At 43.2% G+C, this 13,103-nt stretch overlaps 1 protein-coding gene across 5 annotated transcripts in view; it reads right to left on the bottom strand.

Moving 5' to 3' along the window:
* Positions 1-13,103, bottom strand: part of LOC117222170 (ribosomal protein S6 kinase alpha-5) — a 52,018-nt gene that overhangs the window by 32,243 nt on the left and 6,672 nt on the right. For 3 of the 5 annotated variants that reach the window (XM_076520402.1, XM_033473722.2, XM_033473725.2), the window contains exon 2: positions 8,972-9,401. The exons of the other annotated variants lie outside the window; for them this stretch is intronic. In XM_076520402.1, the coding sequence (XP_076376517.1) occupies positions 8,972-9,197 (226 nt within the window). In that variant the 5' untranslated portion in view covers positions 9,198-9,401. The remainder of the gene's footprint in view (positions 1-8,971; positions 9,402-13,103) is intronic. 5 annotated transcript variants of the gene reach the window in all.

The following is a 13,103-nucleotide window of genomic DNA, read 5'->3' on the forward strand; positions in this document are numbered from 1 at the left end:
GCAGATTGTTCGGGGACACGGTTCGAAGCTCGTCACCTCGAAAATGCTTCGGTATCGATTCTACCGTGGCGATAATAACTCGGAAAACACATTGACTCCGGTTCTCGCGCCAAACTCGCAATGTTACGATCCGATTTCCGTTCTACCTATACGGTGTACGTATATCGAAGATCGAGCTGCGCAGTCTGTTGCTTCATTTGAGAAATTAACACGTTCTGCCACGTGTTTACGAAACTGTTCGTCGCTGCGAGTAACGCTGGACAACGAATTCGGCGTTCGGCCATCTTTTAAAACGCGTTCATTCTTAACATTTGTTTGCACGTTGTTGCAGATTATTGCACATTATAATATATTACAATATATAACATATAATATATTTTCAACATAAATATGCAGAATATTATCGCACGTATTTTCACACAGAAACATGCAAAACCATGTGCAACATTTAAAATACGTTATTGCACACGCAACACATTATCGCGAACGTTCCCAACCATAAATATTCCAAATAAAAGCTACTCTCGGAATCGCCTGATCACGACATAATCGTCCGTCCCATTGGTCGGCCAATTTTCCAAAAAAAAAGGATATGCACTCGCGTAAACGACCACAGCAATCGGGGGATAATCGCTGCGAGACGACCAGTTATATCGACGTGTTCGAGGTATGAAAATCGCGTCGTCCTCCGTTCGTTATGCCGCCGAGGAATAAAAATGAAAAAAAAAGAAGAAAAATATTCGCGCGAGAGTAAATTCGCGAAGCGAGCCGGTGTTGCAGTAACAGAAAAGATGGCCGGCCCGCGTTTTCCTTGTTTGCTCGGGACAAACAGACGGCAATTGTATAGCGCACATAATTGCAGCCGGCGCGCGATAGCTCGGCTCAGGTATGACATAATGCGTTCCCGCGTATTACGTGTCTAACAGGTGCACCGAGTCTCTCGTTGCATCGGGACGCAAAAGCGGAAGAATAAGGGGGCGGGGAAAAAAGCGGCCGACAGATTCGAGACGGGTTTTGCGATCGGTATTTCATCTTGGCGAACAGTTATCGGAGAGCGCCGGAGTACAGAATGCAGAGTGCAGGGTGCATAGTGCTCTCGTTGTGCATAGGTTTTCACGCGGACACGTCGGATGTACGGTGTGCCGGAGAAAATTCTGTTCCTATATGGAAAACGCTCCCTCTTTTTTCTGCGCACGTTCGCTGTCCAAATTCGTTTTTCGGTTTCTTTACAATTTTTTTTTACATTTATTAGTACCGTTCACATGTCACAATTTGTGTTATTTGCGAAGCATATCATAATTGCACTGTTTAAAAAAAAGTATCATAATTGCACTGTTTAAAAAAATGTATCATAATTGCACTGTTTAAACAAATGTATCATAATTGCACTGTTTAAAAAAATGTATCATAATCGCACTATTAAAAAGGTGTACCACAATTGTGCTATTAAAAAAAGAGTACCATAATTGCACCCTTTAAAAAAATGTATCATAATTGCACTACTACTACTATTATCATTATTATTATTGCTATTATCATTAATATCATCATCATTACATCGAATCTATGTGGAAAATTAAAATGCCATCCGACCGACTAATGCGAAATAAATAAATAAAATGCATCGCGGATACGTCGGATTCTCTCGACGGAAACGCCGGCATTGTCGTTCGACGAGCATTACGCGGAAATATCAGTAAATTTATGACGAGGCCTGCGAACGCGACGGCGACGATGTTTGCCGAACCCGGAGCCGATATTATTTATCACTTTTGATTCGATGCACCGGCGTGCCGCGCCGCGCTGCACCGCGCCGAGACGGGAATAGCTCCGCTCGATGTTCGCGCTCGATTTCATATTTCGGACGCGATTTCGATCCGTCGGCCAGGTGGCGGCAAAAAAGGGATCGCGGGATTCCAGCAAACGTGGGAAAATCGTCTAACAGAGTTTTCCTGCGGCCATTCGTCGAGCTGATCTCGTTCGCCGAATCGATTAACTCCGTAAAAGAAAACGGCAACGAATGTTAGCTCTTTCATGAAATTTACACCAAACCCGACAAAACGACTTAATCAATATACTAACTTAATCTTATATTAATAAATAATATAAAATAAATTGCTGTCACGTTAGGAGCAACAGAGAAGCGACTAGACAAGAATGAGACTACAAGAAAAAGCTCGCATTTTGAAAAGTTGTTGGATAAAGAAATTGTTGTCGAAATCGTTCTAAACATCGTCGATGGTAGAATCGTGAAAATGGTTCGCCGTTCGTAAATTCGCGAGGCTCGGGATCGTAACCGCTGGAAAATCGTTGCGTGAACGGGAAACGCGGTCCCGGAAAATTGTGGATCCCATGGAAATTGATTGGTTTCGGGGTAACGGGTTGTTCCCAGAGGCAATCGCATTATCCGCGGCTCGGGTTTCTTTCCCGTTGTGCATCTGCCGCGTGTCCTTCGGACACCCGATGCACCAGCGGCGACTGGCCCTGCAAACTGGACCCAATTATATGCACCGCCTCTTGCGCCGCTTCTTTCTCCAGGATCAACCGTTCGGAGAAGAATGCGGATGAGAAAGCACGGCCCCCGACACGCGTTGTCCGGATCGATGTCCAATGTGTGCGCGTACAAACCGCGGCGCGGCCGATAAAGAGAGAAAAAGAGAGAAAAAGAAAGAGAGAGAGAGAGAGAGAGAGAGAAGAAAAAGAAGAGGAAGAAGACGGGGAATAAAAACCGCACAATGCGGTGAGCTGCGAGTCCTCGGGTTTCTTACGCGAGGGAACGGGGAGGTCTTAGATCCCCGGTGATCTCTAGAACCCCGATGATTTCTAGATCCCTCGCCTCGCCGTTACTTGCCAGAGTTCGGCAAAGAATCATCTTATTAATATGATTAACCATTACGACTAGACCACGGATTTTATACTTCTATGAACAAATTGGGTAGTTTGCACACAGCTTGAAATAGTGTAAAGATTAAATGCGATTTATTAAAAGGTGAATATATTATTTGATTGCTCTATTAACGCATTACCGTTCGGATGACTAAAAATAGTAATTTTCTTGAGTGCTCGTGAAATGCTGGCCGACTAAAAATACTCATTTTCTTGATTGTCTGCAGCAAACACGGTAAACGAAGTAAAACTCTACTCGCATCTGAGAAAACATCCTAATATCATGTGTCCCCTTATCTTATAATTTAACTCAACTGCTGTGTGATATTTTCTAAGTTATATCCATTTTTGTAGAGCGATGCGAACAATCATAAAATATAAATAATTTTTAATAGTTCTTAATGGTACTGATAACTAATAGCAATTAATAATAATTCAGAATTACTATTCCGAACAGTTCTTAATAATAATAATAATCATTTTTGATTCGTTTTTAATTTAGAATTATTAAGTCGATGGCCTTGGCAAGAACGATTCCTTGTCAGATGCACGCTTCGCGAAACCATTCAAATATCATTTAGTTATTTTTTTTCCTGCCATAGTCACGGAAATAACTTGGAGATTGAATTGAAGTGAATCACCCTGTATATATTAAGCTCATATCTGAGCCAACCACGCAATAAGATCAAGTACAATACTAATCATAATTACCGAATAATTCTAGCAACGTCGATTCTAGAATTGACTACTAATTACTAATAAAAAGTAATGATGACTAATAATTGATTACCAACTATTTCTCGCAATCGAGTAGCCAAAATAGTAATTTTGGCTATTATTTGCTGGTTGCGAGACTATGCGAAACAAGCCAATGATTCTTGTTATCGCGTGTTTTTCCTCTTTCTTTTTCACATTCTGTATCTTATCGCGAAAGATGATGAATCGTTCCGACGAACCCGTAAAAATGATGGCGGAAGTCGCGAGAGAGCCGATGTACCCCGCGATAAACGCAATTAGAATTAATTGATGCCGCCGCGATATCGTGACACAGTTCGACGAAGGGGCCCCCTGGCTAAGCAGATACGGTAATTAGGAATCGGACGGAGACTCGGGCGAACACAAACGAGTATTCTATAATAACCCGTTTCTTCCTCGTTAAGCGATTTTTCTTCTCGGGAGACGAACACCGAGCATGTCCGTTCGCCGATCAATTTTCAAAAGAAAATTACGCAGCCGAGTCCAATGCGCTAATTTTTCGAAACAGCAAATTTCGTTTGCGAGTTACAATATTCTAATTCGTAGAAAAATAATTGCGCGCAAGAATGGACAATTTCGGAAAAGGAGATACCGTTGTTCGAGCCTTGCGGCTCGTTCTTATAGTCGTTTACAGTCGGCGACCGTCATAAAGGCGAGCCGTAAGGCTCGGATAATCGCGTCTGCTCTTCCCAAATTATTCATTTTTGCAAAACCGGGATTGTCCGAAAGACTGTAGTTAAATGAAGGTCGGCTTACGAGTAATAAACTCTGCCATTTAAGCGTTCTCTCGGGTCTTACTACCAAATTACTCTCCAGCTTAAGAAACAGCAGTAAATGTCATTAGTGAAGCAGCTCCTAATTGCCCGCTTCTTTTCACTCGGAAACATTGTTCGGAAAATCAAAATTGTATCCCATTGCCTTTCCGAATGCCGCTAGAATTGCACCCCCGGAGGGGTCATTAGCGGGACCATTTCTCGAATTATTTAAAATTCTCCCCAGCAGCCCTGGTATACGCACATGGAGAAATACTTTCACCTTGTCATTTGAAAGAAAAGGGTTTCGACCGGGTTTTCAAAGCGCATTCATATCGCATTCGTCGGCTTATAAGTAATAAACTCCGCCCATTTGCGTGCTCTCGGGGTCTTGCCACCAAATGACCCCCTTGTTTGAGGAAAAGTATTGGACGTCCTTTGTGATACAGGTATTTATTGTCCTGTTCTTTTCATTCGGAAGTATTGTTCAGAAAGTAAAATGGAGATTGTATCCGTGAATTTACGATGTTCGCCCATTTGCGAATGCCACCCCTACGGTTAGGGGGAAGGAGTCGCATTCCAGGACCTTCACGTTTATGCACATCGCTTGTCTACGGGCGTCATAAACATACGAAACTCCATAGACAGTTTGGAGGTCTGGAAATTCGCTTTCTAAGACTCTGAAATTACTTCAGCGTTGTTACAAAGTCATTTATTAAGACTTATTATTATAGCGAGTCGTTAAATTCGTCTCGACCCTAGCCAAGGTATTACCGCGTCAAATATATATGTATTAACATTTAAAATTAACATTTAATTTTTGTTGCAAGCTAAAAGTTGAAGAATTGTATTTTGGCCATGAAGCACCGCTTTTTAAACGACTGTGCGACCAAAGGAGCGACAGTATCAATTCTCGTTTTCCTTGCGACCGTAACAGACATTGTGCTTGGCTCGTACGTGGCCTTTACGTTCGACGATTCATTCACGATTCAAGAATACATATAACACACGCCCTCCTCTTCTAACAATGCGATGACACGGAGAAATTCCGAGGTTGCGCGAATAAAAACGAAGGAAAGACGGAAACTTGATTCCCGAACGCGGCGCGATATGAATCATTAATCACGAGCCTCGATCACGCCGAATCGATAAGATCGAACCTTATGGAGGTATTTAATCGACGTGACTTTCATTGACAACGCCGCGGACGCCCTCTTTTGTCCAACGTTCTTTCGGTCTTGCGATATCATTGATTGCAAAATATCGGACCGTTGGTAAATGCTAGCGCGGTATCGAGGTCTCGAAAAATACGGGAATTATTTGCTCGAAATGTACGAGATTTATTTACTCGAAATGTACGAGATTTATTTACTCGAATCAAATTTTAGTCCAAGAATATATTCGAAATATTTCTCGAATATGTTCGAATAGAATTCGAAATAGTTCTCGAATATATTTGAATAGAATTCGAAATATTTCTCGAATACATTCGAATAGAATTCGAAATATTTCTCGAATATATTCGAATAGAATTCGAAATATTTCTCGACTAAAATTCGAAATGCTTCTCGAATAATGCTCATCTCTACGATCGGCACCGTCGACCGGAAGGGTTCACGGACAAAGAGAATTTATTACTTCAATAAACGTCGATAAAATGTAACGAGAAACGAAGTTCCGTAATCGCGAGATATCAAACGAAGATACGACAGAATCGAGGAAAAGGAAGATCGACATAATCGAACACAGTCGTCTTTCCTTCCATTAACCAAAACCGCGCTAAATCGTCTCTACATTTGCATTGAATTTCAGCAAATGACTCGGAGAAACCGCAGAAACAGCGCGCCGCGCCGTTCGCATGGCCGCGCGAAATGAATGATCGAGGGATCGAGAACGCCGCCGTATAATCGTCGATGGAAAGGACAAGGATCGACGGCTGATTAAAAATCGACGAGGGTTGCTCGTCCCCGGGCTTAATCTGAATGGCGGACGCGTCGACCCGCGCGTCGAGGAAACTCGACGCGGTTGAAACAACTTCAGCGTTACAACGATTCCGATAATGGCCGTTTTTCCCGCGAGATAAGTGAGCTCTTCGGCTTTGTCGCCTCGAGCCTTATGGCACTCGAAACATCCCGCAACCCCGGGCTCGGTTTCTCATGATCGACACCGCGACATTTCCACGGATTTTTGCTCTACGAAAATATTTGCGAACCTTGAACGCACTGTCGCGCCATGTTCTCGTTGCGTTTTTGTCGAAGACGCGGAAAAATCGAATGTATCTCGGAGCAGAGTTGCGCAGAATTACAATTACAAAGTAATATTTCTAATAATCGAATTCAATTGATTACGAATCACGATGCGGTTGAATTAAAATTGCGAATTACGATGGAACTGAATTAAAATTGCGAATTACGATGGAACTGAATTAAAATTGCAAATGACGGCGCGATCGGATGAAAATTACGAGCAAAAAGATAAGAAATTAATAGACAATAATACGCAAGAAAAACATGAAAATGTATCCGCGACTTCTTCGAAGATCTGGACTGTAATTTGTAACATCGCTGTTGAAGGAGATTTTTATGCGGAAACGTTTAGACGGGTCAGCCTGCATAATTCAATAAAATACTTATACATTAAGGCCGATATAAAGCAGAAAATAGTCTCCCTGAAAGAGCTTTAGCACCGGGAGGTGTTAGCGTCGCTTGCAAAATTCTCTCGCGAGGCGATTAAAGTGTCCTAAGGGCGGAGAGTACGCATTCTGCTCGGTGGTTTTACGAGTCAATTAACGGGAACGTAAACACGGGCAAACATCCGAAGGAAGCAGTCTATTTATCAGGGAATCAATGGGCGAGTAATAATCCACGGGAGTATCTAAAGTGCGCCAGAACGGCTGCTGCTTTATTGCTCGAGTTTGTCTACCTGAGCGAGCTTCGACACGCGTTCACGGCGTGACTCATATCCCCCTCAAGATATTACCACGACGGTGCGCGTACGCCAATGCTTGGCAAAAAGTGGACTTTTGAAATGGTAAATGGAATTCTACTACCAAATGTAAAACAATTTTACTCCCCTCCTGTTCAAGAAACAGGACTAAATGTCCTTTGTCAAGCAGATATTAATTGTCCGCTTCTTTTCATTCGGAAGCATTGTTCGGAAAATCAAAATTTTATTCCAAACTTTATGATACAGTAATGTCTCTCTAATTGACGCTCAGATTGTCCACAAAAATGGACAATTTAGGAAGAGGAGATATTACGGTTCATTTTGATAGTCACGAATTGTCAACAACTATTAAAACGAGCTGCAAACAACTATTAATAACCATATTAAAACGAGCTGCAAGGCTCCAATAATCGTATTTCTCCTCTTCCCGAATTGTCCATTCTTGTGCAGAATCTGAGCGTCAGTTAGGAAGACATTACCGTACTCGTCCCTTTCCGAATGCAGCTGGAATTGCCCCCCCGGCGAAGGGGTCGGTCGCAGGACTATCTCTCGAGTTACTTAAAATTCTTCCCGGCCCTGGTATACGCACATGCGGAAATACTCTTCGAATTTGCAAAGCGCATTCACCGCATTTCGTCGAGTTTGACTAATGAGTAATAAACTCCGACCTTTCGCGCCGTCTCGGGTTTTACTGCCAAATGACCGTCCCCTCCTGTTTAAGAAACAGGACTAAATGGCCATCCCCTCCTGTTTAAGAAACAGAACTAAATGTCCCTTGTGAAGCAGGTAGTAACTGCTTCACTCGGAAGTATTGTTCAGAAAATAAAACCAAAATTATATCCCACTCTTAACGATACTCGTCCCTTTCCTAATTGCACCCCCGGAATGTAACGAGGTATTCCCTTTCATGCGCTTCCTTTGCCTGCGGAGGGCCATAAAATTTTGTATCGGAGAAACATTCTAGCGCATTTAAATAACTGTTTCTTAATCCAAACGGTACATTAGAATTTCCGAATTTTCACAGGCAGTAAATCTTCATAAAATATGGACAATTAACTAGAAAATTGGAAAGTGCCGTTACAACAGGCTCGGACAAATTCGAAAGTAACTCCAACAACATTATTGAAAATATTACTTGGAACAACACGTTAGCTTACTCCATGTTCGTATGAGACAACTGCGTGCATCGATTCGAAATGTTTCTCGACGAACAGTTTATTCGAAAAATCGATTCGAAGTATCGAACAAATAAAATTATACTCGAAAGACCGAATGGAAATATCTTTCGAATCAAATTTTATTCCTAGAACCGATACGAAGTATTAACCCTTTCCACTCGAATGACGACTCCGAGGCGCCATTAAAAATTGTTATGTCACGTTTCAAAATAATTTTATTCGTCAAATTTACTCACATTTGAAGAACTGTTGAAAGGATAACCGTTGCATCAGTCACAAAATTCAATTTCAATTAAATAATTTTTCGTCAATTTGGCTTCGAGTGCAAAGGGTTCAACGAACAAAATATTATTATTACAAGAATCGAATAAAACTGAAATTTAATGGGAAACGTTGTTCGACGATACGCGTCGATTAACGGCGAATTTCTGTAGGAAATCATCGCAACCATACCTCTATTGAGTCTGTCCTCGAAGTGTTCGGAAACTGGCTCACCAGCGGAATCCCTGACGTCTAGGCCGTCGATGGCCTTGGCCAGGCCATAACACGTAGAACCACGCTTCGTTTCCTCGGCGACAACCGCCTCCTCGACGATGTTCTCGACGTCGCTGCCATCTTCGAAGTAGCCGCTCTCGTGCTCCGGATTCTTCACGGTGCTCGCTACCTCGCAACACTCCATCTCGGAGAAACTCTGGGCGTCTCCTTGTTGCCTCTGCTCCGCAACCACCCTTACTGCATCACTTCCGGGGCGACTATGGTGAACCTGGCTCAACCGAACGACTGATGACGCATCGTCGTAAACATCGGCTCGACCCGGCTCGGTCACCGCTTCACCGGCACCGGCCAATGATTTGTTTCCTTTGCCGACACCTTCTTGTCGATCCTTCGACACAAATAACAATTCTGCTAAGTATCAGAAACCTTTCCTCGACCGCGGATTCTCGGCCGTGCCGAATATCTTTCCCCTAGCCTTTTAATCGACCGATGCGACCCGCTCCCGATCGGAGAAATTGGACTCGCACGACTGCGTTTCCGGATCGAAGAGATCGATCGTTTTGACTCTGTATTGTATACGGAATTTCACGCTCGCTTTTTTCCACGCGATTGTCCGTTCTCCGGACGACTTTCTGGCACGATTGTTGCAACCAGAATGAAGGAATGTTAACGTTTTGCTTTCGACGAGATTGGACGAGTCGGACGACAAGATTCTTTGCTGGTTCGACGAGCAATATTATCGACAAACCTTAGGAAAAACCTTGATTTTTAGTAAAATTTCGTAATTTAATACACGTCCGACTAAATCAAAAGTACGTATCATAGTACAGCATGTAACGTATTATTTTAATTTATTGTATACGACAAATAAAGAAAATAAAAAATAGAATGAAAAATGATAGCAAAATAGAATTAATATCTTCGTCGACGCGATACAAACTGTCATCCATGTTTCTTAACTATTGTCGACAAGCGTGGTTACTTACGCGAACTTCGAACATCCGAACCGTCGATATCTGAATTCTTTATCGTCCAAACACGTTCCACGATCGAACTTTGACCTTTAATGTACAGAACGCTTCGCAAGACTTTAAACCTAGCTACGAGGAAGTCTATTTTAAAGGCTGAATTTTCAAGGTTCGATCAACAGGATTAATATTTAAGTCGCAAATTTCTATTTCCTTTTGTACGATCAATCGTATTCGCCGTGCGCGTTTTTTTAAGAGTTTCTTTTTTCTTTTCAACAAGATCAAATGCATTTCCGGCATTTTACAGGAAATTGCGAACAAGTTGTTTCCACGATCCTAGACAGTTCTAGCCCTAAAATAGCGAAGCATTCTGTAGAATCCGAATTGCCGAGCGTTCGCGATTCGCGTCGGACAAATGTTAACATTCTGTGATTCGACTGCGCTCTCCCGTTTCTATCCCGCGTAAATTGTCAAACAACGCGACGCAGACACGATGGTGCAACAATCTCGGGGGAAACGCTCTCGACGCGGCATGACTCTTCGAAAACGTAGTTTTCGTTTCGGCTGGCCCCGAGGCTTACGATGCCGCGAGCAAACATCGGAGATCCACGCTCTTCCACGCAGCGACAGGATCGTAAACAATGCGCTCTATCAGCGATAAAGTTGCTCGGAACGCGACCGGAGGAAAAAAACACGCGTCGCGCGTTATTATTTCGGAAAACAACGTAACTCCATAGACACCGTTGCACACAGTGGTGATCTGGGAATTCGATTTCTGTCGCTGAAAATGATTTCAACGTTATTTCAAGGTTTAATATTATCGTATAGCGCGAGTCGCTAAATTCGTCTCGACACCAGCCAAAATATTAACACGTCGAACACGTACGTATTAACAACTGAAGCGTCGAGCATCATCTAGAAAAACAATTCTCGTTGCGAGCTTTAATATTCTGGCACGCGGAGAAATGAATACCGAGCGAGTTCTGCTGGAAATGTCGTTTGCTTGCCAGGTCGTCGGAAATGTCTGAAAAATCGTGGTTTGCTTTGAAACTCGATACCGGTCGAAAATATAGAAAATAACGTGCAACGTCTGCTTCGAAGAATCCACGAATAATTCGAAACCGCGCTTAAAGAACTGAAATAACATTTGAACGATATTTCTTGGCTGTTAAAAGGCAGAAAATTAATTATAGAGCATTGTGCTTATTTAACTAAGAATTAAGTAGGAAAACTCTTGGATGGCATATCTTAATTTTAGGAATTTATATTACCGCCACGTTCGACATTTTTTTAAAAATCTAAAATCTCCAAGCTATTTTGCCGGCGTCGAACGAAAGAATCATATCTAAGATCTGTGCGGACGGCATAGCGTTAACACTAAACCTGCCGCGGTCAAAGTGACCGCTTTCTTATTTTGCAATTCTGCGAAGTTCCGAGACTCTTTCGTGGAAAACGCTTGAATTTGAGTTATACTATTGGAGCAAGTTTTATAATAAAAACTGTGCAAATTCTAAATAAATTCGTTCTTCTCACTTTTGTGAAGCAGTACATACAAGTTAGTATTACTGCTTGGTAGGTTTAGTGTTAACAGCAACAGTCTAAGCTGTCGCGTAAAGAAAGTGCTGCGTGAAACTGAAATTTGCAAGGATTCTTTCGCAAGCCTTGCTAAAAACCTACGATTCTTCGTAGCAGACGCGGCCAAATTGAAATCGTACGAAATACGAAGAGAGAAGAGTCTTGTGCAAGCATGAAAGTTGACGAATCGAATTTCGACCACAAATTACAGTCTATCAGAGACCAACTGTGTGCGCGCTGTGTGTCCGACGAATAAACAGTTCCCTAAACGTCGTAACCGCCGTCCGGTCACCAGTTTTCGCCGGTTGGTAACGCCAGAAATCGCCGTTCCAAATAGATGAGTAATGCAGACGTGGGGAAAGGTACCGTTCGCTGACAATGTCCGCCGAATCAAATCGGAATTCCACGGCAGAATACTTTCATCGGCCACGCGCGTCCGTCTTCGGACTTAGTTTCGGAGACCGCGCGTAAATCGCCGCGGCAATTTTCGCGTTCCAGGAGCAATTTACGCTTCGGGACAATTATGATCCGGCGGGACACGTTTTACGTTACACACCGGCGGTGTAATTTAATATGGAAGAGTCGTAGAGCAAACACGATGACCAGCGTTTTTCGATACGCGGAAATTCTCTAGCGCCTTGTTGACTTCTTCCAGGACGAGAACCCGCGACCGAGCTCTAATTCTTTCTACGCAAAATAAATAAGCGCGCCACCGTTGATCTTCCGATCGTTCCGCGCAATCTGATGCAACAACGACATCGACCGGTAATCCTCTTATCGTCCAACAAAAATATTATTCCGTTTTAAACAACACGTCCTATATATCATATTTTCCCCGAGTGACTCTATGTACTCGGAACTACGCGCAAGGAAAGCGCTACGCACAAAGAAAGCTTGTTTGCTTCGTTTGGTCACATCGCGAGGAGCCGCTTAAGCTTTCGCCGGAAAAAGTCTATATTTAAAAGCTACGCGTCCGAAAGTTTGTTTACCAACAGGAACACGCTCGGTTTGGTCGACTCACCATCGGTGCTCCGAATGGTCAAACAGTGCTATCCGTCGGAAAGGTTTTACAGTCGGCGAACGAGTACAAACCATGATTCATAACAGTTGTTTCGCCGGGAGAAAGAAAGGGTAAGAAACGGTGATTTCGTGTGTTACGAACCGGCGGAGAGAGCGAGAGAAAGAGAGAGGGGGGATGGAGAGGAGGACACGCGTTCTTCGACGAAGGGTTCAAATTCCATCATCTTGTCCGGGGCCTAAGCAAAGTTGCCTTTCGGTTCGATCACGGGGTTCTCGTAAAACCGATAATGTTTTCCACGTATCGTTATAGTTCGGTGTCCGTCGTTCGCTCGCAGATAAGAAACCGCCTCGATAAGACGAAGGCGTTTCACCACGGTTCTCCTTTAATAATCTAATGCACCGTGCGCCGGAGAACGTGGGTCTTGAAAACCGGATAACCGGATGCGTCGGGCCCGAACGATTAGTATCCGGGTAATACGGTTACGATTATCTCGATGCGCATACACACATGTGCAGGTTCTCAGTTC

Source organism: Megalopta genalis, chromosome 3, assembly GCF_051020955.1.
Source record: "Megalopta genalis isolate 19385.01 chromosome 3, iyMegGena1_principal, whole genome shotgun sequence".
NCBI lineage: Eukaryota > Metazoa > Arthropoda > Insecta > Hymenoptera > Halictidae > Megalopta > Megalopta genalis.